The sequence below is a fragment of the Macaca fascicularis genome, chromosome 13 (genome assembly GCF_037993035.2).
Source record: "Macaca fascicularis isolate 582-1 chromosome 13, T2T-MFA8v1.1".
Classification (NCBI taxonomy): Eukaryota; Metazoa; Chordata; class Mammalia; order Primates; family Cercopithecidae; genus Macaca; species Macaca fascicularis.
Window position 1 is genome coordinate 113,091,614 of NC_088387.1, and position 27,425 is coordinate 113,119,038.

The window sequence follows — 27,425 nt, forward strand, 5'->3', positions numbered from 1 at the left end:
GCTGGAAGCTGCTGGAAGTCGGGGGCGGGGGATGCGGCGGGGGCGCCGGGGCGGGGACGACTGGGGCTACGGCAGGAGGGGCCGCGCCTGTGCAGGGCGGTCGGGGGCGACAGGCGCGGGAGGCGGTGGCGGCGGAGGGGGAGGTGCGAGCCGGGCGCCGCCCCCGGCCCCTCCCGGGCCCTCCCCGCTCAGCGCTCAGACCGCGGGCGGCCCAGGGGCGGGCGCGCCGCTGCATCCCCATCCTCGTCGTCGCCCGGCACAGCGCGAGCGGGCGAGCGGCGCGGGCGGCCGGAGCGCCGAGGCCCGGCCATGGCCACCACCAGCACCACGGGCTCCACCCTGCTGCAGCCCCTGAGCAACGCCGTGCAGCTGCCCATCGACCAGGTACCCCGAGGCGCCCTGGCGCCGGGCGTCGCGCCCTCGCCGCCCCTCCTCCCTGCCGTGGTGCCACCCGACCGGGGGCCCGGGAGGAGGGTGGGGGCTGGGGCCGGGCGCCCGTTGCCCCCCTGCCCGCCGCTCCCTGGAAGGGAGGGGGCAACAAGCCGGTTATTGTCCCAGAGCCCCCTCCCTCGTCAGTGCGCCCCCGGCCCCCCAGCCCTCCAGCCCCGGGCCTGGCGGGGGTGGGCTGGGCATTGTTGCCAGAGACAGCCCCCGGGGAAGGTGGTCGTATGGGCATGCGGGTGTGCATGCCGTCCCTGCCCTCCGCGGCAGCGGCGCTCGGATTCGGTGGTCGGGTCCCGGAGCAGCCCCCGGTGTGCATGGACCGGGGTGTAGAAAGGGTGCGGAAGGCTGGGCTTTGGTGAGCCCGGCGTGGTGCTGCCTGCCCCGCGCGCGCCTCTGAGCGACCCCTGGAGAGGCTGATGCATGGGTCTGGGTGTGCTGGGTGCCTTATAGACGGCGTCGATGGGTGCGAGGGGCCCGGAGAGGCTTAAGCGCTACTGCACTTTGGGGACAGTTTGCGTTGGATTGTGGCTTAAGAGAGACAGAGGCAACAGTTTGGGGGAAGGCAGACAGGTTATGAAGAAAAGTCAGAGGGAGTTAATCCCAGGATTCTAGCTGAGAAAGTGGCAACCCTGTAGATTGATACAACCACCTTACCTACTTACTCAACCCTCAAAAAAGCTCTTGACAGTGTCTAGGGAAGGGTGGCATTTAAATGAGGCCAATCGAGTTTGATGGTTTAAAGGGCCTAAGGATTACTGAGAAATAAACAGCATTGTGATGGGAAAAGCAGCGCCATTTTCACTGAGAAAAGAAAGTTTGGAAGTATTTTGTTGTGAGAGTGAGATTTAGGGAAGTTGTTAATGGGGCTGGGGGGCGGGCGGGGGTATAGTTAGGTGATTGCTCTAGCCCCAGTCTAAAGGTAGTTAACTTTGGAAATTTTGCTTACAATTATTTCAAGTGTACTTAACCTGGAAGTGTTTGCACTTCACACGGGATACAGGTTCACTGTCTTGAACTTGAAGGTGCTGCTGTCATTTAGTCTTCAGGGATTTCATTTCGATATGGGACTCCTTCTTGTCCAGACGGCTTTCCATAGCAGCAAGCTGGAAACCTGACATTAGGATACTAGCTGCTTTGTGCTTTACTGTTTTAAATAAAGTCGCCTTAAGTATGTCGAAGGAGTGTTAAACAATTGTGGCTTCTGTTGAAATTCCACATCGCAGCCATAACTTCTGATTAATAGTAAAGTACCTATCCCCCACCTGTCTTGAACAACAGTTCTAATGTGTGTCTTGCTAATGAAGTATGGTAGTGAAATTGATCGTGTATTTGAAGAAAATATTCTTCTCTCTTTATTAGTAAATTGACCAGAATTTAGGGTTTTTCATCCTCTCGGCCCTGCGGAGGATTCTTGCTGACGTTTCCGCACTGGTGTGCAGTGTATGACCTTTTAGCGTATCACACTCCTGCCTGAAATAGGCTGCTTCCAGTGTATCAGCAAATGCAGGGTGGGTGTCTGTTGAAAAGTTCCTTGCTGATGAGGACCAAGGGAGATAGGTTTATACACTTACATTTCTTTCAGAGAGATGGGCACATATTCACGTTCTCTTTTTCTCTCCCCCCTTTCTTTCCCTTTCACTCCATGTCTGCTGTAGCCCTGCCTGTCCCTGCTATGCTGAAATATTTTCTTAAATATGCTAATAATACCTATTCATTTATATAATGCTTATAACTTTTTAGAGTGATTTTATATTAATGAACTCATTTAAGCATCCAGAGAAAGTTCTTTTCAGTACTGAAATAAGCAGGAGAATCAAGGGAAAGTGACAGGACTTAAAATTTTTGACATCCTTCTTTATTAGCTAAAGGTCTTAAGTTGGTATCGTGGGACTACTCTAAATTTGTACAGCCATGTGTAACCCTGACTTTGTGTAGCACAGTCGTGCACTGCATAGTGACATTTTGGTCATCAGACCGTATGTCTGATGGTGGTCCTATAAGATTATGATGGAGCCGAACAATTCCTGTTGCCTAGTAAAGCTGTAGTCATTGTCATGTCATAGCACCACGCATTACTTAGGTGTTTGGGATGATGCCAGTGTAAACAAACCTACTGTGCTGCCAGTCCTATAGAAATCTAGCACATTGTGTATAAAACTACACAGTTAGGTACAGTACATAATATTTGATAATGCTAAGTGCATCACTGCTTTATGTATTTACTATACTTTTTATTGTTGTTTTAAAGTATACTCCTATTTATTAAAAAAAAAAAAAAGTTAACTGTGGAACAGCCCGAGGCAGGGCCTTCAGGAAATATTCCAGAAGGCATTGTTATTATAGGACATGGCAGCTCCATGCGTGTTATTGCCCCTGAAGACCTTCCAGTGGGACAGGCTGTGGAGGTGGAAGACAGTGATGTTAATGATCCTGACCCTGTGTGGGCCTAGGCTAGTGTGTGTGTTTGTGTCTTAGCTTTTAATTGTTTTTTAAATTTAAAAAAAATTAGAAAAAAGCTGATAGAATAACAATATACAAAAAGAATATTTTTGTGCAACTGTGCAGTGTGTTTTATGCTATTATAAAAGAATTAAAAAGTTAATAAAGTAAAAAAGTTACAGTAAGCCAAGGTTAATTTATTATTGAAGAAAGGAAAATGTATTTTATAACTTCAGTGTAGCCTAAATGTAGAGTATTTATGAAGTCTACAGTGGTGTACGGTAAAGTCCTGGACCTTCGCATTCACACACTACTCACTCACCCAGAGTGACTTCTAGTCCTTCATGGTGAGTGCCCCATGCAGCTGTACCATTTTAAATCTTTTATGCTGTATTTTTACTTTACCTTTTCTATGTTTAGATACATACATACCTACTATTGTGTTACTTACTATGGTATTCAGTACAGTATGCTGCTGTATAGGTTTGTAGCCCAGGAGCAATAGCTGTACCGTCTGGTCTAGGTGTGTAGCAGGCTATGCCATCTAGGTTTGCGTAAGTACACTATGGTATCCACACAGCAACAAAATTGCCTAATGATTTTTCAGAATATAGCACCATCATTTAGTGACACGTGACTGTACTTTGAGTTGTTTTCTCTTTGAGCAAGGCTTTAAAATACTGGATTAACTTTTTGTAGTGATAATAAATTGTTTCTTTGAAGCACTTAAGAGTTGACTTTCTTGTTGATGAAGCCGTTGGAATAACTAAATCTCAATTTTGTAAAATTGGATGACTGAAGTCATTTATCTATTATTTTTAAATTGAGCAAAATAGAAAATTTTTATAATGTAAATAATTTATTCCAAGTTGAGAGAAGGCTTATGAATTTGTTATAATCGGATAGTGTGATTCAATAGGAAAAAGACAAATCAGGAAATGAAGAGTGTAAAAATATAACTTGTTAGTATGTTAATTTGGTATGTGCTAATTAACAGTGTTTTGAAAAATTAGGAAATTATAAAAGCAGTTGTTTGATGTCTGAGGAAGAAAAGGATTTTAGTGTAAGAAAAACAATTGACTTTTTACTAGGTAAGTGTGGAATTTATGAGATGATAGAAATTATGGGTCTGCATGGAATGTAAGAATGCACCTTGCAGGGCAAGGTAGCAGAAAGGAGGAAGTGTTTTGTGGTTAGGCTGAGGCCAGGGAAGGAAAAGAAGCAAAAGACTACTTTGCCGTAGACTCCTGTGCTGTTTCATCTTTACTGAGAATTCCAGAGGTATTGGAATTTAGGTAGCCATAGTATTTGTTCAGTAGGCCTTAAATTTTAATAACAATATAGAATCTATTAAGTGAGGTTACCTGATGCTTTAAGAGAGGAAGTATCCAGCATCTGATGTTTGCCTTTCTAGGCCTTGTTTTCCAGATGACTTTATTTCTAGGGTAATGTTTGGTAGGTGGTTATGATTAAAGGAATGTATGGAGAGTGGGTTTTGAAGAGGGAATTGTACTGAGAAAGAGCTGTGCCAAGAAAAGGCCCAAATGTGCTATTTAGACGACATCAGGAATCACTGAAGGTATCTGTGTTCTTTATTATTAATAGTTGCTGATGTGCTGGATTTTTAAGACTCGAAAGCGAGTACCAAAATGAAACAAGAAAATAATTAAATGTCCCAGATCAACCTATTTTTTAAAGTTTTTATTTTTCAATCTTAACATACCCTATACTCTATTACATTTGATTTGCCTAACTCCCGGTTACCAGACTGAGGTTGCTATCTAGCCTTTTCCCTCTTCCTCCCTCCCTCCCACCTCTTTCTTGCCTTTTTAACCATTTTCTGTCCTTATTTCTCATGATGCTGTAATTACTGCTATGAAACTAGAGTAAATTTCTCTAGTGATGTGATATCCAGGATGGCATACTTGGCAGAAGGCCAGTTAGGGATGAAACTGGCCTGTATGAAGTCATTGAGCAGACGTGTTTAGGGACAGGGATCATTGTTTTAGAGATAATGTGCTGAATTCTGGGCAGGGAGAGGGGCAAGATGGAGACTCAGGATCTTTTGAAAGGTTTGGAGGGGGAAGGGGAAGGAGGAACGGTTATATGTTACTAATCCTGCAAAGTCAGATAATAATTATAATGTCTAACACTTAATACAGTTTTCAAAGCTGTTTCATACAGATTATATTATTTAATCAAATCCTCACAGCACCTTGTGAAGTCAGATAAAGTTCAAGGCCTGAAGTATTTAGCTTCACGGGTGTGTGTGCATGCATGTATGGTATTTACTATTTGAATAAAAAAGGTCAATTTTAGTTTATAGTCTTAGTAATATACGGCAAGTATTTTTGGTAGATCATTATTTTAGATCATATTTTTGGAAGGAAAGGTGGAGAGCAACTGAAGGTGCCTGAAGTCAACACTGAAGGGCTAGGGGTTGTGGTTGACACAGGGAAAATAATGATGCGTGTAAGGGAGAGAAAGCATTGTGGGCTTACGAGATCTTTGTTTCCTTTTTGGACAGTTCATTGACTGATCTTTTCTGTATATTCCCCCCGCCGCACTGTAACCAGTGAAGTGAAGTTGATGTTAGGGAAAAGAGTAGTTTAAAACATTCACTTCTTTAATCTTTCTGCAGGTCTATACTATGATGAATTCCATTTCATAGGTGAAGAAACAGGTGAAGTTCTCAGTATTGAGCCTTCTTAAGAGTGTGACTTTTAGGAAGAGAAGGTGAATGAATGGCAACAAAACAAGCAGATCAAAGATTTATTTTCAACTTGCCATTTGAATGCTCTAGGTTTAGAACATAAATATTTAACTCATATCTCTCTCCTGTCTACTTTTACACTCATAATGAGCATTAGTCTTCATCACGAGAGCATGAAAATCCCGACAGTCTGCTGTGGACGATTCCTTTTCATCAGGAAGGCATATGGGACTGAGAATCTCGAATCTGTATTTTAGCCCCTGTCACAGTTAACAGTTTTAGATATGTTACTATACATGAATGAGTTTTCTCCTCTGTGTGTGTTGGTCTTAGTTTTAAAATTCCATGATTCTCTGTTTGTCTTATTAACTGATGAAGCTGCCCAAATTCTTTTTGGACCAAGTTGGAGAGAAAATAAATAAAAATTTAGAGGAGGAAAGTGAACTACTAAATTTTGAAGATGGTTTCAATAGTAAAGAGAGTTGAAACTGCCCCTCTGTTTAATTCAGAGCAGCTAAGCAAAATACCACAAGCCCTGATAACAACTGCAGCTAATACAGGTTTCCCTGTATTTCATTGTCCTTCATTAAGAGGAAGTAGTAGGGCAGTGGTGTAGTGGAAATGGCATGATTAGGTTGGCAGCCAGACTCTGCCAACCTTGTGCTCTTTGGTAAAACACTATGTTTTTCTTTAAGCCCTGATTTCCTTATCTGTAGAATAAGGATAATAATAAGTAGTAGTACCTACTTGTAGGTTATCGTGAAGATTGAAACCGTAATCTTTGTAAAATGGCAGGCCTCTAGTAGATATTCGATGCACAGTTTCTTCCTCTTTACAAATTATCAAATTTCTGGAATTTGTTTTTATTTTGAGAAGTTAACATCTGTTCATATGTATTTCATTTTTAATCTTTAGGACTTCCTTTTTAGGAAGGGAAATACAAGGCTTGGGTTGGGTCATATGCCCACACAGTGATTAAACTAGGATTAAAATCTAGTTTTGAATTTGGAGTCAAAAGTGGTTTTTCTGCTTCCTCACTGCTCAAGAGCTCTTTGTCTCCCTGCTTTAAAAATGCTTCCTATGTTGTTACTGCCTCTGTAGGTGCAAATAGCCCTCATCTCTGTTTATTGGGTCCATCAGGGCCAACTTTCTAGGGAAATAAAACAACTCACACTCAGCTTTTGGCTCCAGTTGGTTTAACAGGTGGGACTCTACAATGATAGCACTTGGTAAGATTCCTTTAAAATAAAACCAGCCATAAATATTACCCTCAGCAGAGTGGTCTTTTAATGATTTTTATGTGTGCTATGAGTGATTGAAGCAGGCTTTTGTCAGTATGTGGTGTGTGGCAAGTGGGGCAGCTGATGGGTGGAAAGGTAGGCTCAGGATTCAGGAGATAGGAACAGGCACTGGTGACGTGCCCCTTCTACCATGGCTTCCCAATCCTAACCATCCTTCCTGTATCCACTGCACCCTCCATACGAATCTTTTTCTGAATACCATCTGATGTGACCGCTTCCTCATTTGAGCCACGAGAGTATTTTGGATTTGGCGTTGTTCTGGCATTTGCATTCTGCTTAATGTTGTACGTGTCATTCAGGGTTCTGGTAAGAGAGACAGATTGAAGTAGGTAACTAAGGCAACCAGGTAACTTAAAGAGCTATTTACAAAGATGTGGGCAGGTCTTGGGAAATAGCAAGGAATAGCGAAGTTCCCAAGCCAGCTGTACTAGACGTGGAGGGTCAAGGGGGAAGGAAGGAGCAGGACCCCAAGATAGTGGCTGTGGAGCAGGGGCTTCTTCGCAGCAGGGGAGGAAGAGCGATGGCCTCCAGTTGAAGGACTCAGTCAGCCTCCAGCGAAGCTGAGTGAGGGCTGCGGCCGGGAGAGCATGCCCCTGCCTTTCGCTTCTCCCATCCTCTCGTCTCCTGCTGGAGTCTACTTCAGAGGACAAGTTGGTGCTTTGGGGGCACAGAATAGAGAGGAGAGTGGATCTGAAGGGGCATTTAAATACAATCCAGAACGTTAGGGTTACTTCAGTATTACTTATTTCTCTACCCGATGAATACAAGTAAAAAACCTGTTGTCAGACTGCTTTATGCGCATTCTTATTTTGTCTCTTTCTTCTTAGTCATACATTTTGAAAGAATAGTTGATTTCCTAATTCCAGTTCACTCTTAAAACCGTTATAATCAGGCTTCTGTCTCTGATACTCGGAGCTGAATCCAGTGGCAAATGTTGAGACACGCAGCACTCATCAGTTACTTCCTTGCTTAAACTCTTCACAGCTTCCATGTTGCTGAGCCATTGTGGTGCTTTTTTAAAGTGTGGCTCTGAGACCACTTGTGTCAAAAATCACTGGGGATTGTTACTAAAAGTGTACATTCCCAGGCTGTACTCAGGCTACACCCAGTGAGGGCCAGGGAGTCTGCCTTTTTGACAGGGTTCCTTCCCCCCCACCTCCCGCCACCATCACAGATAAGAGACTTGGACCAAAGTTTTTAGGCTTTTCGTGTTATTAAAAGTTTATTAAAATGGAATGTATTTTTAAAAAATGTTTATATTTAACACATTAACATGTACTCACCAAAATATAAGGCAGTATAATTATGCTATTGACAATATAGTCACAAGGGAAAAATAAAATTCATAGTGGACTCTACTGTAGGCAGTTTGGCCCTGAAACAAGACAAGACTGGAGTTGGATGATGTACACATCTCCCTTCAATCCTGTCACTGTGTCTCTGGTGACTGTACGTATAATCTCATGTGCAGAAATGTTGAAAGTCTACATTTGGGGTCCTCCCCGAAGGGGAGGCCTGGGCCAAGTGTCCCTTTTGGCCTGCTCTATGAGAGAGCCTGCTCCATGTGGTTCTTTTTTCCCTCCTTTAAAAATTTTATTGATTGATTAATTGAGATAGGCTGGAGTGCAGTGGCTCAATCTCAGCTCACTGCAGCCAGTAATGAAATTGCTGGACTATGTGGCAGTTCTTTTCTTACCGTGAGCTTACCTTTGAGAGCCTCTGTCTGATGGGGTAGGCTTAGACCTTCTGAAGGATGGCTTATTCAACCCCCGACCCCTGGCAAACTCTCACACTCTTTCCACACATGCCAAGTAAATTGCTTAGAGCAATGCATGCAGAAGTGGCGAGCTGGAATTTAAATCCTGGCTTTCTGCTGCTTCAAGTACTTGCATACTCAATTACTTAAAATGCTCCTCGATACATTTTCTTTTAACTCCTTGCCTTTGATTAAGCTGTTTCCTCTTGAAATCCCTGCTACACTTTCTGGCTTGGCAGATCCATGGTTTTCAATAGTCAGCTAAAGCCTGTGCCTCCTTAATGAAGCGTTTTGAGATTTGCTCATCCTTTCCTCCCTTTTTCGGTATCTTGTGTGCATCATATGTTCATGCATACTACACCTACATGCCATAAGTATTTGTAATACTTCAGCCTCAGGCTGCAGGCGTCCCGGGTGGACCCATGACTTGGGACCCCTTCAGACAGCTGTCTCACATCCCACGCAGCATTTATGTCATGAGGCCAGTGTTCTGGAGAAGGACTGAGAGAAGAGAGGCCCCTGGTAGTCCTGATCCGCCTCTCGCCTGTGCTCTGGACTAACCAGCGTGTCCCATTTCTGTACAGCAGAAGCCCAGTGTCATCCAGTCTTTCTCTCTTTCTTAGGAAAGAGTTAATGGCAAGATCCCATGCGGGGTCCTCACCCCTCTCCACTGGCTCCTTGTCATGTGTGAGTAGCCCTCCAACTCCAGGAGGCAGTGCTGTGAGAGAGTGCCTGATGTTTCCAGGTGACTGGGCCGCCCTGTTGATTAGGGTCCTCTGAACAGTCCCCTCATGCCCCACTTTCACTGTATTCTACTCTGATAACACCTGGAGCATTGAATTTTTTTTGCTTGCTTTACAAGTCTCCCTCCCAAACTAAATTTCGTAAGAATAAGGACCTCCACTTACTCATCTTTGTGTCCCGTCTGCCTAGGACCATTCTTGGCATGGAGCATGTTTGGAGTCTGCAGGGCTGGTGTGATGAAACATAGACTGGCTCAGCTTCTGAGTGTCACTTATTAGCTGGGTGCTCTTGGCAAGGTGCTGATCTTTTATTCGCTTCAGTTTCCTCATCTATCAAATAGGGCACACAGTGGGTCCCTCCCCACGGAGTTGTGGTTAGCACTGAGGAGATGATGCACACAGAGTCGGAACCTGGTGCTTTGGGTGTTACTGACTTTAAGTGCTTTTCCGGGGGCTGAGGAGGTCACCATGCTGTTTAAGTCTTCACATTTTTCAGAGCCTAGCAGAGTGTTCTCTGTCATCCATTTTACAGGAAGTGGAATGTCTTATATATGCCAGGTGGTGAACAAGACACAGGGTACAGCGGAAGTACTGCAGTTGAATGCAGTGATTTTCAGACTTATAACACCACAGCTCCTTGGAGCACCTAGCCTGGTAGAGAGGGCCAGGTCCTGTCGAGGAAGTTAGGAAGGCCAGGTTCTGAGAGGTGCGGTCTGGTGGGGTCGTGCTAGGTGTTCCCAGGGGACTTTTCCTGGTAACTGTGCACTTTTCCTGTCTTTCACTGGCACTCACGCCTCCTGGGCTAGGTAGAAGGCAGGTTAGGGGCTGGGGAATCTGTGGACACCCACTTCACTGGCCGACAAGCTTCTACACAGACTGAGCTCCCCAAATCAACTTCTGGTCATTCTGCAGCTGCTTTCTCTTGCAGCTGGACTGTGCCTCTTACCGCTGTGGAGTCTTGAGCATTCTGATGCCTTTGGTGGTTAAGCTCACTGAAGGACTGAGCAGCAGGTCTCTCTTAGGTAAGAAGTGAGGGATAGAAACCTTTTTCAAATGGGTTACTTAAAAGGAGGCTGGGGACATGCAAAGCATTGAAGAATTTTGGGGGATTTTGGCTGGATTATTCAAAAACAATTGAATATAACTCTGAGAGGTACCAGTATTTTCAGCTGGATGATTACAATGTCAGGTGTGGTTGGAAAAAGCAGCTTTATGAGCATTTTAATCAAGAGATTCGGATAAAAGAAGCCTGCAGTTGCACAATTGTCTTTATCGATGGAGAACAAAGGACTGCCACTTTTAGTGTCCCTTTAGTAGGGCCCTCTAGAAAGACTCCTTTGGGATATCTCACCCACCCTCCATGTCCTCCAACCATCCATCCAGTCCAGGGAAGCCTGGCTTTTGGGCAGCAGCGGATGAGTCATCGACATATCCTCCCAGAGCAGCTCAAAGGAACAGGTAAACTCGTGTCCCTGTGGAGTGGGGAAAGCTCTGCTGAGCCAGGCGACCAGCCAGCTGCCAACCCTGTGGACCACATTCTTCTGGGAAGTCCCAGGCTCTGACCAGCATGCCTTGCTTCTGTCTAGGCATTGGACAAAGATGTAACATCCCATTTTAATACATTATCTCTTATAAACTTTTTTAGGTTTTGGAGATTTTCTGTGCCAGATTTAGGTGTGTTAGTGGAAGGTCAGAGTGATACATAATATATAATTTTAGATATATTTAAGTTGTTCAGTTACATGTATAGTATATGTTAAAATAAAATAGGTAGCTCCCTGCTTATACAGACAAAACATTCTGGTTCCTTTAATCTTCTTTTTGAAACTAAATTATAGCTGAAACTACAATATATACATGAAAAACATCTAAGTGATGCTTTCCTTGTTAAAACTCAATGTAGAGGCTGGGCACGGTGACTCATGCCTGTAATCCTAGCACTTTGGGAGGCCAAAGCAGGAGGATCCCTTGAGTCCAGGAGTTTGAGACCAGCCCAAGCAATGTAGCAAGACCCTTCATCTCTATATTAAAACAAACAAAAAGAACGAATGGAGAGAGGTGCTGCCTGTTACATAACAAGTAGTTACAAAACTATTTATCTACTGGGTGCTCAATAAATAGTAAAATTGGATATATCTAATTTAACAATATTAAATTTCAAGATAGATGTAAAGACCTGCAATAAAGGTCTAGAAATTAATTGTAGACAGAAAGTGACTTGAGACCAGAGGTACATTTTATCAACAAGCCCTGGGAGTTTTTGTTTATTGTATGGTATTGCTTAGCTGACCGGATCGTGAGGTTAGGTGAAATAGCTAATCCCAACATAAATTCCAAGTTCACATGTCTGGAGGGTACCAGGGAAGGAACATAAATGGAAAGGCAGATGCATGGGTTTTCTGAGGTGTGGACAGCATGACCGTCCGAAAGCCCATGTCCAGTCTAAAGGAAAAGCCCCTACTCACTTTTGCTAATGGTGACCGTAAAGGAATGTTGGCTTGATGCGACCAAAGCTGATTTGTCAAGGGAAGATGGAAATTTCGATTTCTTGTGAAAATAGGATTTTTAAAATTTTGGGTAAAATTTTAAGTTTTCTCCTTTTTGAGCCCTGATAACACATCTAAGGCTAGATTTAGTTGATTGGCCACCAGGAGTTAGGTAACAGTTTCTGTTACAGTTTATGGTGTTCAGTCCATCTGAAGTACACTTGTGTTCTGCAACTTAAAAGGAACATTCACAAATGGGATTATAACCAGAGCAGGGCACTGAGGACTACAGAATGCTTAGAAACCATGTCAAACAGTAGTTGAAGATACAGTTCTTATATTTCACCATTCAGTAATTTCATCCTTAAATTGACTGAAAGAGTTTCAAATTTTATCTGACTAGTTCTTTTCATTTGGAGAAGATCACGTCTTGGAAATAATCTTGAAAGTTAATACCCCGTTACAGTGGAAGGTTGGAATTTCACACTACTAGCATTTTATTCTTTTTGCAGATCCAATATTACTATTATTAATTGGTTTACATTGTCAAGGCTATTTTATGGTATGTGACATTAAAATAAATGTCTAGCTGGAGGGGAATAAAGTAATACTTGGAAAAGTCTTGATAAGTCCCTGTCAGTTTTTTGTTTTTCTAGAATGTGTATTGATTTTTGGCCAAAATGTTTTATTTTGTGGTAACTCTGGAGTTACCAGCTTTGGAGTTTAGGTTTAATCTGCAGTGTGCTTCACTGTGAGTGTCAGCATGCCTTTTCTAATACTAGGACTGACACAGCTGTTCTTATTAGCTATATCCCAAGAATAGCAGTGACGGAGATTTTTGGTTTGCAAGTAGAGCCAAGAAGATGAAGGTAGAGGACAAGGCAGAGGTTTGTTGAACTAGTACTTAGTATCTTTGGAGATAGTTAAGGGGTTCTTAGTATAAGCTTATAATGTTGGGTGCTGTAATTATAGCCCTTGTATATTTCCTGTACAATGAGACTAGTTATGTCCACCTTTTGTTCTTGGAAAATACTTTTAAAGCCACATAGTAAAGGAAAATTTTGGTAAACTTGGCATCAAATATTGAGCCTCAGCTGTCTATTAGACTTGAATGGAAATTCTGATACACTAATCAAAATTAATTCTAAGTATTATTGCAATTTTTATATGAATTGAGGGAATTCATTTCTAAGCACTCAAGTTTCTTTTTAAGGTATAAGAAATATAAATTAATGGAGAAATATTCCAAGAAGGTTTTTGGCATGGACTCAGAGTTTTACTTTATAGGATTATAAAGTGATCTGTTAAATAATTTTTGAATGAATATTGCATTGGGTAGGAAATGCTTCAGTAGATTAAAAAATTCTTAAAAATTAATATTAAAAGAGTATATTAAAGATGAAAGGATGTTGGTACTATGTCAGCAAAGACAGAAAAGATTGAAATAGTGCCAGAGGCTGGACTTGGATTGCTTTCCTTTTTGTATTTTATTGAAAGCAGGAACCACTAGAAAATAATATAAAAATATTAAACTACTTTCCCTATTTTGTCTCTATCTCCAGATTTGGTGTGACACTGGAGTTTAGCCCTTGTGAAATGAAGGAGAAAGTATACATTTTCTTGGAATCCTGTAGCAAAGGTGCAACTTCTAGTTAAGGAAACTGCAGTGTAAGGAAGGGGCAGCTTAGCTCGTTGAGTATTTAATTGAGTATTTATTGATTGCCAGGCTTTTTTCTAAGCCTCAAATTTCAGAGAGCAGAGGGTCGAGTTGGCAGGGTTGGATGATATAGCAAATGAAAAAACAAACGTGTTTCATATATTTAGATTATAGTGACTAAGATCATGGATTCAGGAGTTAACCTCTGTTCCAGTTTTGGTTCTGCAACATAGCATCCCTTACAAGCTGTGTGAGTTTATCTGGGTGCACAGGAGCGTAGTGTGTAATGAGTACTCTCTAAATGGTAGCCATGGCTGCCATTGTACCTTTTGTGCAAACTGCTTGTGTGAAATAAAATTTTATCAGGTGATGGTCATCTGGATTGTACTTGAACACTTCTGCTGGTGCAGAGCTTGCTGCCTTCATTAGGGCAGCCAGTTTCATTTCTGGATAGTTGTAGTTGCTAGAGAGTTTGTCGTTTATGTGCTTGCAAACTTTCTGGAGTAACCCAGAAGTGGTCTGAATAAACCCATTTCTTTGTGGTTACCTTTCAGAGAATTGGACGCTTCCTATTCTTTTTTCACATGACTGACTGGCTTATGAACAACTGCGTATTTGTACATTAGGCCTCAGTAACCCTCAGTCTTCTGTGAAATCCATGGGCTCATGATTGAACATTTCTAGCTCTCCTGGGATGATACAGCCCCATATCTTGAAAGTTCTCTTTCTAAGTTTTGTCCTCTCTAGAGTTTTGCAGTGTTGGTGTACTTATTTGAAGATATGTTTTTGTTGTTGTTTTTTTTGCCTCCATTATTTACTAAAATGTACTGAAAATAAAAATGACTAATTTATAATAAGCATGTTCTCATAAATTATCCTGTTGAGTCAATGATAGAACCCAGGAGGCATGCCCAGAATACCATTTCTTTAGACACAGTAGACTTATTTGACGTTAGCTGGCTGATAGTGTGTCAGGAGTGAGAAAGGAGCATAACTGAAGGACGCAGGTGGCGTGCTGGAAATGTGTTACCTAAGATTGCACTGAGATAGGGGCTCATCAAACACATTTTTGGTCAAATGTCTTAATGATAGTGTTAAAATCAACGTTGAGTTAAAGCTGAATATCATCCACTCAAATCTCAAAGATTTCTTTGTCTTCAACTCCTGAAAATGATCAACAATGTCATCTAATCATTTCTGCAAACATTTGTTTCCCTCCGTAGATTCAAAACAATAGGAACTATCTTATTAAAACATTTTAAGACTTAATTTCAGGTTTGATTAGTGAGAACAATACATGTTTTAGATACTCCAGTTTTCTTTAACACTTTCCTTTTTTCTTCATATACTTTATGTATTTTATTGTGTATGATTCATTATGGATATTATTATGTATGAGTTTAGGATTTTTTTCTCCTTGCCATATTGAGATGTCAGAGCTAAATGTTCTCCTTTTAATTCATTCTCACAGGATGTGTAGAATTCACAGATAGAACTTTTTCATGAAAAAGGCTGTTTTTCGTTACTTGAATGGAACTAAATAACTCAAAATCAAATACAGCTCCTAAGGGTTGTTTTGTTTAATGTTGGCACACTAAACAAGCTTGCAAATAACATATTGTGAAATAATCGAATCTCTTAATGACTTGTTTAAAAATTTGGCTCAAAGGATCTAATGTTCTAAAAGTTGTCATATAATGAAGCTTTCTCAATACTCACATTAACTTGTTTCCCTAGTCTCAGTTATAGTATTTTATTTTTGTAATAAATATTTAAACTGATACAATAGTAATATATAAATCATATAAAGTCATTTATTCTTTACACTCCAAGGTAACTGTAGAGTGTTTATACGTATTTGAAAGTTGATGTTCATATAGTAACAGTAAATATGAATGACATGCATTGTTTGTATTTTTGATGTTACTTTGCTGATCAGAAATGATGGTAGTTTAGGCTGTCAGATGGTCACTGACCTCCACCAATTTAAGGATGCTACAAATGACCAGCAAGCAGACATTAGGCCAAAACCCAAACCAAAGCAAAATAGCAGGGATTTGGGCGTAACCACGGATAAAGCCAAAGTTCAGTTCATCTGTACCTTAAAAAGGGAGATGAAATGAGGTACCTCATAATGTTTTTGCTGTTTGAGAGCTAATTCTTCTCTTATAACATGCAAATATATTTAACATTTTTGCTTTTCTAATTTCATTTGTGTTTTCAGTAATGTGTTACATACCCTAGTAGGGAACTGAATTTGGTTTGTATGTTTCTCATCTGATTTAGAAAGTAATACATCTTTATCATATGAAACTTATAAAATAAAAAAAGTATGAATAGAAAATTTAAAAATCACCCATTACCCTTTAGTCCAGAGACAACTTTTGTTAATATATTTATATTAGAGTATGTGTGTATGTTGAAACAAAATTGGGCTTATACTGAACATAAAATTTTTGTAACCCGGCCACCACGTTGTGAGGAATCCCAGGTTATATAAAGATGCCTTGTGTAGGTGTTTGAACCTACAGGCCCAGCTGAAGTCCAGATGACAGCCAGCATCCACTGTCTGACATGTGAGTGAGCAAGCCTTTAGATAATTCCAGTCTCTTATGCCAAATAGAGAAACAATGAGGTATCCATGCTGAACCTTGCCCAAATTCCAGATTCTAGAGCAAAAGAAATGTGAGTGTTTTCAGCTGCCAAATTCAAGGGTACTTTTTAGGTCATCACCGTTTTCATTTGTCAATCATATATATTTTAAAAATTTTAATTGAATCTAACTTAAATATGGTGAAATGCATAGACGTTAATTGTGCAGTTTGACCAATTTTGACAAATATGTACACTTGTGTAACTCATATCCTGTGTAACCCTAGTAAAGGTGAACATGGTAGGCCAGAGTGAGCAAGGTGTAAGTGTTCGATGATGAGTGGAAAAGACTGGGAGGACTTTGGTCATAATATAAATATGATAGGAAGCCATGAGATTTTTGAAAATATACTTTTAATTTTAGAATAGTTTTAAATTTGCAGAAAGTTGTGAAGATAGTACAGAGAGTTTCCACATACCCCATGTCCAGTTTTTCCTCTCGTTAACATGTTTCATTAGGATGGTCATTTGTCACAGCTGGTGAAACAATATTGATACATTATTGTTGACTAAACTCTATACGTTATTTGATAGATTTCTTTAGTTTTTACTTAACGTTAAGGTCTGTATTAGTTAGCTTTCATAACAAAAACCATAGACTGCGTGGATTAAACAACAGAAATTTATTTTCTCACAGATCCAGAGGCTGGAAGTCTGAGATCCAGGTGCCAGCACGGTTGGGTTCTGGTGAGGGCTCTCTTCCTGCCTTGCAGATGGCCACCCCTCCTGGTCTTTTCTAGATGTGTTCTTGGTGAAAGAGAGAGCAAGCCCTCTGTGTCTCTTTTTATAACGGCACTAATCCAGTCAGGCCAGGGTCCTACCTATCCTCACAACCTCATCTAATCCAAATTAACTTCCAAAGGCCCCCATCTCCAAATGCATCACATTGGGAGTGAGGACTTGAACATATGAATTTGGGGGGGAAACAGACATTCAGTCTATAGAGTCCTTTTGTGTTCCTGGATCTTATGCAGGTTACTGTATTACCTTTTTCTTTCTTTTTTTTTTTTTTAAGACAGAATCTCACCCTGTCGCCCCCAGCCTAGATTACAGTCATGTGATCATGGCTCACCACAACCTTGACCTCTTGGGCTTAAGTGATCCTCCCACCTCAGCCTCCTGAGTAGCTGGGACTGCAGACTACGTGCGTCACGAGGCACGAATAATGTATTTTTTGTAGAGAGGGGATTTCACTTTGTCGCCCAGGCTGGTCTCGCAAGACCTGCCTCAGCCTCCCAAAGTGCTGGGATTACATATGTGAGCCACCATGCCTGGCCCATATTACATTTAGTCATTGTGTCTCCGTAGCTTCCTCCAGACTGTGGCAGTTTCTCAGACTTTACTTTTTTTTGGTGACCTTGTCAGCTTTGAGGATTACTGGTCATGGATTTTGTAGAATCTCTCCAGTGGGATTTATCGAATGTTTTTCTCATGAGTCTGTGCTTATTGGTGTTTGAGAGGAAGACCACAAAGATGAAGTGTTGTTTTCATCACATCATTCCAGGCTATGTACTTTCAGTGTGACTGATCACTCTTGATGTTAATTTGATCACCTGGCTGAGGCAGTGTCTGTCAGATTTCTCCACTGTAAAGTTTCTCTTTTTACTCCCACTTTCCATATTGCACTCTTTGGAAGAAGCCATTCTGAGCAGCCTATGCATAGGGATAAACTGTGGATGCTTTGAATAGAGGAATTAGCTACTCTGGTTTACGTCTGAAGAAGCTCTCATTACTGTGTGGAGGGCAAGAGTTGAATCAGGGAGGGGAGTTGGCTTGTGATCACAGTAGTCTAGGCTTGGTGATGGTGGTTATGGTGGGTGTGGTAAAGAGTGGCCTCATTTGGGATATACTTGAAGGTAGAACTGATATGACTTACTGGTGGATTGAATGTGGTTATGAGAAAAAGAGAAGACTCAAGGATGACGCTTCCTAAGTTTTTGTCCTAAGCAGCTCAGACAGATAATTGTGGGGAGCTAGGGGAGAGGGTGGGGAGGACTGGAAGAGAAGTGGCTTTTGGAACATGGGAAGGGGTGGATGTGAAAGGTTTTCCTTTGGGCTGTATTAAGTTTCAGATGCTTGTTAGACTTTGAGGTATAAACATGTAGACCATTGAAGATGTGAATCTGGAGTTCAGGTATAGATCAGGTCTCAATATTCTATTTGGGGGTCACACATTTTGTCTTTAAAGAATTCCATGTATTTTCAGAATAAAAATTTAGTTTGATAGAATAAAGAGCTTGTGGTAATTCGACTCGAATTAAGAAAAAAAATTTAAATCAAACTTTTTTTCCCCCTGAAAGCATTGTGAAAAAAGGGTAAAATGTAGATGATTTTCAATCAGCATCAGTGTGACCTGTCTGTGTCTGACCTAAGTCTCAGCTAATATATCCAGTTGAGCAGTGGAAGATTAAGAATTTGATTTGCATGTCTTAAAGCCGTTGAGAAAAGGAACTAGACATTTTAGGTTTTTTTTTTTTTTTTTTTTCCCTAAGGAACTATATGCATATATTTTGAGTGTTACATTTTTTTTCTTAGAGGGAAACTAGTCAGGAGTGGGAGGCCTCTGAACAAGCTGCATTCTGTGTAGCCGCCAGCTTTTCTTTTTCTTTATCCAGGAGAACGCTGGCCTTCAGCGCCTCTTTCTGCTTCCCCTCGTTCAGACCAGTGGGGGCGACTGGCTTTCCTGTCTGACTCCTCCTGTTCTGGTAATGAAGATAGGGAGGCTGAAGGATTGATATTATTTGGCTCCCTGTTTAGAAGGTAGTTATGTAAAATTAAATAAAATTTGGCCAATACCACTTACAACTTTAAGTTGTTGTAGAAATTGATTCATTATTATTCACAAAAGATAATTTTAAGTTAATAATACTGGAAGAATTTATGGGTTTTTTTCTCTTCCCTTCCCTCCCCCCTAGTTCTTTATTTATTTTTAGAGGTTTTTGTACTAGTACATCCTCCCTTTTCTGGGGAGTTGATTTGAAAAATTAGATTTGCAAGAGAATGTATGCTTTTAGAGGATGATGAAAGCAACTTGCACTGCAACTTAAGGAAAACCCTTTTCAGCTCCCTGCATGCCCTATCTAGACCCCATCCCAGAGAGGAATGACTTCTGGAATATTGTGTTAATCATTTCCTTGCCTTCTTCGTAATGTTAACCACAAATGTTTATATGTATGTGGTAATAAACATGAAATTTACCATCCTAACCATCTTTAAATGCACAGCTCAATAGTGATAAGTATATTCACAGTGTTGAGCAGTAGATCCCCAGAACTTTTTCATCTTGCAGAACTGAAATTGCATATTCATTAAGCAACTCCTTGTTTTCCCCACGTCCCAGCTCCTGGCCTTTTGTTTTTATGAAGTTGACTGTTCTAGATACTTAGTGTAAGTGGAAACCTATAGTGTTTGTCTTTTTGTGACTGGTTTAATTTCACGTAGCATATGTTTTCAAGGTTCACTTATATTTTCACATAGGAGGTATGTTATGGGACCTCATAAAAGCCAGAATTTCCTTCCTTTTAAAAGCTTAATAACATTCTATTCATAGTTCTTAATTTCCATGTGATTGAAATTATAACATTTTATTCATGATTTGTGATATTTTTGTACTTAGTTTAGGAAAATCTTCTGTATGCTGAGATCATAAAGATATCTTCCTATATTATCTTTTTAAGAAATAATTTTTATTTTAAAACAATATTAAACTCACAGAAAAGTTCCAAGTACAGTTTAGAGAACGTTTTCCTGAACCATTTGAGAGTAAGTTGCTGACTCGTTGCCCCATCACTTCTGAATACATTTGTGAGATTTCCTACAAAAAAGGACATTTTTCTGTGTAATCTCAAAATGACTATCAAAATTAGGAAATTAATACATTTCTATAATCAAGTCTTCAGATTTTAGGTTTTACCAGTTATCACATAAAGTCCTTTTTAGCAACAGCATCCAGTTTAGAATCACAGGTTGCATTTAGTTTGCGTGTCTCTTTAGTCTCCTTAAGTCTGGAACACTCCCTTTATTGAATTGAGAAGTATTCCTTCTTCTTCTGTTTTCTGGAAGGGATTGTGTAAAACTGGTATTAATTCTTTTTTAAACATTTGATAGAATTCTCCAGTAAAACCATCTGGGCCTAGAGATTTTTTTTCTAGGAGATTTTAAATTCCAAAGTGTTTTGTTAACAGTTACAGGGCTATTTAAATTATCTATTTCATATCGGGTGAGTTATAGTAGTTTGAGTATGGAATTGGTGCATTTCACCTAAGAAGTTTCCATTTTAGCTAATCTGTGTGCAGTTTTATTCTTCCTTACTTTATATAGATATATTTGTAATGAAAATACAATATGTATTTATGAAAATAAATATGTATTTTACATCTGTGTCATATACTTTTATATCTGTATCATATAATTTGGATCAAGCTCTGGATGCAGTCAGGACCTCAGTGGCAGGCCGTATTCTGCACAGATGGGAGTCTCAGTGACCTGTAAAGTCTGTGCCTTTACACACTTCAGAATTCGCTATGTGTGAGTCTTCTGACTGTGCAGATAGTTGTACTGTGGCTATTCTGTGCACACACCTCATTCTATTTCAATTTTTTTCCTTCAAAACAGTGTGATACAGTGGAAATCAGATTTGCTATGGTCCCTGCCCCCAGGTTGCTTAGAGTCTCTGAGGGGTTATGGAGAAGTAATTAGGAAATTGGGAATCAGAGTGGTTTGTGTTCTGATGAGGAAGGGACAGGTCCTTATGAGAACACAGAGAAGAGGTACATGTTTTATTCTCCTCTGCGTCTCTAGCACCGGGTACAGTACTTGGCACATAGTAGGTTCTCACTAAATCTTTGTTGAATGAATGAATAAACTCAGAGGTGGGTTGATTGCATGGTCACTTTTGGGGAGATCTTACGTCTGAGCTAAGTTAGTGATATCCACTGGAAGTAGATGGATAGAGGGAATTCTCCCAGGTGGGTGCAATGGTACGCAGTGTCATAGAAGCAAAGAAAGCTTAGCGATCTAAACAGTTGTCTAGAGGTGACTATTTGCAAGTGAGGAGTGGTTTCCAAAAGTGATTACAGATGGAGGACTAAGAAGAAGTTACTCTGACCAAAGTGTATATTGGACAAGGTTAGCGAAGAACTAAAATTGATTTTTATGGATTAGCATTTTTGGTTCTGGCTGTTGTTTACCATTGTTAAGTTTAGTTTCTAATATACCTTAAGAATAATGCTTCCCAAATGAATGAGAAATATTTTTTTGTGAAATGTGGTACAGCTTTCTCCAGGTCTTACCTAATCATCTTACTCAGACTGTCTTTGCTCAAAAACAAACCTTTCCTATGCTGTAAGTATGTCTGTGATAAATCATGAGTTGACTGCTCATACTGGTGGGTCATACATGAGCATTTTCATGTGCCAGGTACTGTATTGAGACCCTGCTGTGGGTTACCTCACTTAATCCGGACAGCAGCCTATCCGAGAGGAAACCAAACCTGGGTTCACTCCCACTTTACAGAAGTAACTAAGGTTTGGGGAAGTTAAGTGGTGTGTACCCAGCGTCACTTTGATAAGCCCACTACTCGTGTTTGGATCTAAGTCTGTCTGTCTTCATTAACCATTGAGTTTTGTGTGCTCTTTCCAAGGTTTCATATGTCTTTTTATTAAATAAAAAAGACTGGGATTTAGTTTTGGGTACAGATCTTTAGAAAGTTCATCAGTTAAATAGGGAAATAGTTTGTAATGAAGTAACATATTAGGACACCCCTAAAGAAAATTACAGAAACCCACTTCAGCTAGCCAACATGGCTGGATGCAGATAGTCCAGCAATAAACACTGTGTTCTTCGTCTCTATCTTCCCTCTTTTTTTCTTTCCTATTTCCCCCTCCCTCCTTATCCCACTGCCCCACTCCCTCTCTCATCCTGCTTTTCTTTGAGTGTTGGCCCATTCCCTCCTGTCATAGAAGCAGCTCATTTGAAACCAGTTCCACTTGTGATCCTGGGAAGGGAGATCATCGTCTTCTCTGAGGCTCTGGCAGAAATGCCCTAGGGAAGACTCTTGTTCCTGGGGCCTGGGGCTGTGACAGGACTTTGTGAAACTACATGGAATGGGGCTGTTGGGGGTGACAGAATATCCTTATTTCATCTTAATAAGACATATTCGATGGCTGAAAGCTATAATTATTATGTAAAGATAATGCACAGTATATTTTAATAGATTTATCAAGATATAATTCATGTACCATACAACTCGCCCATTTAAAGTGTACAATTCAATGGTTTTAATGTACTCAGCTGTGCACCTATCACTGCTGTCTAACCTGGAACATTTTCATCCCTAAAAGAAACCTTATACCATTAGCAGTCACTCCCCATTTCCCCAAACCCCTCAGCCCTAAGCAACCACTCGTCTACTTTCGGTCTCTATAGGTTTGCCAGTTTCATGTAAGTGGAATCATACAATATGTGGTCTTTTGTGTCTGGCTTCCTTCATTATCATAATGTTTTCAAGGTTTATCTTTGCATATCAGTGTGCATTTCATATTGCCAAATAATATTTCATTATGTGGTTATACCACATTTTATCCATCTGTTGATGGACATTTAGGGTGTTTTCACATTTTGGTTATTATGAATAATGCTGCTGTGAACATTTTTGTAGAAGTCTTTGTGCAGATTTAAGTTTTCAGTTCTCTCATATATATACCTAGGAGTGGAACTGCTGGATCATATGCTAACCGTGTCTCACATTTTGAGGAACTGTTTTCCAAAGTGGCTGTACCATTTTATATTCCCATCAGTGGTGTGTGAGAGTTCCAGTTTCTCCACATTTTTGTCAACGCTTACGATCTTTTTGATTGTAGGCCTCTTGGTGCATGTGAAGTGGTATAATTTATAATATTTTATGAAAAGGTTGTTTTGTTTTTTAAACACTTGCCTATTTACTTGTTTTTTTTGGTTTGTTTGTTTTTTTGCCTTGTGTTGGAGCTCTCCCAGTTGTCTCCCTGAACCTTTTCCACTTCAGTCCAGGTGGCCAGGTAGGCAGACCATGTCACTCAAAGGATCAGAAGTGCATGTTTGCTTGTTTTTCTTTTTCTTTATAAACTTCATAATCTACAAGTACAGATAGGGATTATTCTTATTTTCATATTAAGAAACTATGGCGTAAAGAGGTTGTAAATGCCAGAGGTTATTTGGTCAGGGCTGAAACAAGGGTTTGTCGTTAGGGTTGATTGAGTGGTGTTGAGTTGCTTGCCTCAGATCTGCTGTTGTCCTCCTGCTGTGATGTGGTAGGTGCATTCCTGTGGCACACATTCCTACTGTGTTCACTGTGTTATATGTAGTTCCCACAACCTAGTTGCATCTCTACTGCTTTTTTCCCTAGAAATGTGAGGGCAAGAGTAATGTTTTAGGAATAATCTTTATTAAATTGTTCACAAACTTGACTACTTTAATTTTCATTAGTATAAATTACTTGCAGCACACCAGAACTGAACCATTTTTCTATGATTCACAATTGGTGCCTTTGACTACTTAGTTATGATGACCTTTATCGGCTGTGTAGGGCTATTTAACATTCACCTTGGGGTTGGTATAAAATGTGATATTCTGGCAGTCCATAGTCTGGGATGCACAGATGGTTTTCCATCTGTGGCTTTCTCCCTGGCCCTAAAGAGACTCTATTGTTAGGCGTATTAGTAGTGGAGTCTGCATTCCAGGACTCCATGTTGAGTCTTGTGTTGTCAGCACAACATGAAAGAATCTATGTTGATCACACCTTATGCAAGAATCTATGTTGATCTCTTGCCATCGATTTGCCACATGCCACTGTATAGTTTGGAAGTCAAAAACTTGTGATTTAGAATTGCTGTTCAGCTCATGCTTAATATTATAATGGCATCAAGCAGTAGCAAGAAGAGATTACACATATTGGCTGCACCCCCTAAATTTGGAATAATACAGTGATCTGCATAAGATAAAAGGAAACATGAGCTTGCAAGTATCTTAACACATACTTGTTAAGCTGATAATGTGCTGGGACTGCATGCTGGAGGACACAATAAACAAAACAGATAAAAATCCCTGTCCTTATAAAATGTACATCCCAGTGATTAATTTAATGATTTCCTAAAAGATCAATTCATCATATGTGACATTCAGGCAAAATAATCAATTGTGATTTCTTTTTGGTAGCAGTTTCTGGAAACTTTAAAATTCTAAAAAAGAAAAATAAGAAATTAAAAATGCCTAAATTGATTCATTTAGATAGTGTATTATGTAAGTGATTATTGGTTAAATATCCCAAAGACAAGATACCACAGATCCCAATCTATCCATTAAAAGTTAGTACCTTTTGTATTGACCCGATCCTTCTTGAAGAGTGTACTATTTTAGTGGGAAGCAGTATAATTTCAAAATCACATCATCATATCCATAAGTTGATAAGTTGATATTGTATCTAATGGAAATCTGATGATAATGAGGCAGGCCAGTAGAGGAGTTTTTTTTGTTTTATAGAAGCATAATTTGAAGACGTGTAAAATTAGCACTCTGGAAATTGATCTTTATTTTTAAATATTAGGTAGTGTGCTGATGTTGTAAAAAAGGTTTGAGGAAAGCACATCTCACACATGAGTGTGGAAACCCAATCATCACACTTAGGAATTTAAAAAGGGTCAAAATAGATGTCCGCTCCCCCGCCCCTTTTTTTTTTTTAAGATGGGTGCTTTTTAAATTTTTATTTTACTTTAAGTTCTGGGATGCAAGTGTAGAATATGCAGGTTTGTTACATAGGTATATGTGTGCCATGGTAGTTTGCTGCACCTGTCAACCCGTCATTTAGGTTTTAGGCCCCAATGCATTAGCTATTTGTCCTAATGCTCTCTCTCCCCTCATTCCCCACCCCCTGACTGGCCCCAGTGTGTGTTGTTCCCCTCCCTGTGTCTATGTGTTCTCATTGCTCAACTCAGGTGGATGGATGCCTTTTACCCCGTAGTACCTAGGCACTTGGAGAGGAATGCTTTCAAGTTAAATTAGGAAAGGATCACAACTCTTATTTGGGCTAATGTTTCTGATGGTCATAGCAGGAATGAATGAGTGAATAGATAAATTTTATTAGCATAAATAAATGAATGAGTGAATAAATTTTATCTAATTTTTTAAGATAAATTAGTAAATTTACTTATTATTATAAATAAGTAATTGTTTACAAGATAATTTTAGATGACGAAAAATACTGTAAAGTCAGTAACATGGGGTCCATGACAAGTGATTGGGGATGCTGCTTTAGATTGTAAGGTCTGTGAAGCTTTGGAAGATGTTATGTGAGTTGTGAATGGTGAAACATCTGTGTGCACTCCAGGTGTGGTGGTGGGGAAGTGTCAACTTTGGGTTGGAAGTGAGTTGAGTGTGTTGGAGATGGTCAATATGTTGGAATATAGCCAGTGAGAGAAACTGTGTGAGATGAGGCTAGAGAGGTGGAAGGGGCCTTGGCCTTTTAGGGCAGAATAAAGAGTGGAGATTTTATTTTAATCATGGCAGTCTGTAGAGTGTTTTAGGTCTGGGGATTGGTGGCCTCATGTCTGTGGCTTCTGTGTAGGGACTGACTGGTAGAGGCAGGAGAGCAAATGGGGACCTGAAAGAGCTGTTGTCCAGACAAGAAGCCATCACAGTCGTGGAGACAGAGCCCGGCCCAGCTTTGTGATGTGCTTTGAAGACAGAGCTAAGAAACCTAAGTGTGGATTCCTTGTGGAAGGCAGGTGATGAGGAGTCAGGGGTTGATTGCTAGGTGTTGGTCGAAGTGTGATGGTGCAGTTACTGAGATGGGTCAACTTGGAGGAGAGGTTGGTGGTGAGGGGAATCAGCAGCTCCCTTTTGGCCACAATAAATTTTAGATACTTATTAGATATTCAAGTGAAGTGGTTTAATGGGCAGTCGAATAAATGTCTGAAGTTCAGCGGAGAGGTCAAAACTAAAATGACAGAGGATGGTGTCAGCAACATAGAGCTCACTTCAGAGCCATAGGACTGGACGAACTCCCCATTAGGGAGTGGGCTCTGCAGTTTACTTCCTTAAACTGAGAAAGTTGGACGTGATGGTCTTTAAGGTCCCTTTTTTTCCCCCAAAAAATTAGATATTCATCGAGTTCTAGGAGCCTTTGTAAGAAACTTGAAGTGATGAGAATTTTCTCTAAAATGCTCTAGCTTCTTTTAAGCCATGGAAAGGATGAATGGGGAAGAAATATAGACATTTCAGTATTCCACATCTGTATTCATTCCACAATTGCTTGTCCACAAAGTGTGATATGTAACTTCAATGAAATACCCTTCTGAGAGGGAAAGTAATATCAGTCACATTGCAAGGTTTTCAGTTGAACCCAGTGGTGGTCAATGTGAACTTATTTTTGTTAGAAAAAATGTAAACAGCTTCATTGAGGTATAAGTGAAACCCAAGCTGTACATACTACAAGTGTAAAATTTGGTGTTTTGACATAGGTATCCACCCATAAGGCTGTCACCACAATAAAGATGATAGACATATCTGACACCCAACAGTTTCCTTGTGCCCTTCAGTACTGTCTCCCTTCTGCCTCTCCCTGGCCTCCATCCTCAGGCAACCACTGATAAGCTTTTTGTCACTGTAGATTAGTTTGGGTTTTCTAGAAATTCATATAAATAGAATTATGCAGTAGGCACTCTTCTCTTCTTCTGGCTTCTTTGACTCCACATAATTATTTTGAGATTCATCCATGCTGTTGTGTGTGTCAATAGTTCTTTCCTTTTTGTTGCTAAGTAAGTCATATCCTATTGCATGGCTATACCAGATTCACTTGTGCAGTCATTGTGAAGTTAGACTACTTTCTTTTTCCCTTCAGCAGGTCTTCTGATTTGCTGGTATTGTTTGTAACCACCTAAGAGGTTAAATGTGTAAATGTGCACACACACAGACACGCTCCGAACTTGCTTTATGGAAGGGCTTCCTTGTTCTTGTATTCATCCCCCTTCTTGCCATTCAGGGATGGGCTGCTTGGCTTTTCATTTGTCAGAGCAAGCTTGACAGTGTTTGGAGAGGAAGCAGGCCCATCCTTCCTGTGCATCTGTGTTCTGCGTGATGTTTTGGGATGTGCATGTTGTTGAGCCTTACTTATTTTTTATCTGGCTTGTATTTATTTCAGTAGGTCGCCTACTGAAGCTTCATAGTTTAACCCTTCCTTAGGCTTCATTGTTTAGCACTTGTGG

At 40.4% G+C, this 27,425-nt stretch overlaps 1 protein-coding gene and 1 non-coding gene across 12 annotated transcripts in view; one reads left to right on the top strand and one right to left on the bottom strand.

Annotated features, from left to right (window-relative positions):
- The first annotated feature begins 197 nt into the window (after window positions 1-197).
- MBOAT2 (membrane bound glycerophospholipid O-acyltransferase 2) overlaps window positions 198-27,425 on the top strand; it is a 153,221-nt gene continuing 125,993 nt past the window's right edge. For all 11 annotated transcript variants that reach the window (XR_012422700.1, XR_012422697.1, XR_012422698.1 and 8 more), the window contains exon 1: window positions 198-384. Coding sequence is in view for 1 of the 11 variants with exons in the window: in XM_005576601.5 (XP_005576658.2) it covers window positions 310-384 (75 nt within the window). In the remaining 10 variants the exon portion in view is untranslated. The remainder of the gene's footprint in view (window positions 385-27,425) is intronic.
- LOC123568535 (small nucleolar RNA U13) lies at window positions 24,764-24,864 on the bottom strand. The gene has a single exon (XR_006691906.1). It is a non-coding gene; the product is annotated as a small nucleolar RNA U13 (small nucleolar RNA).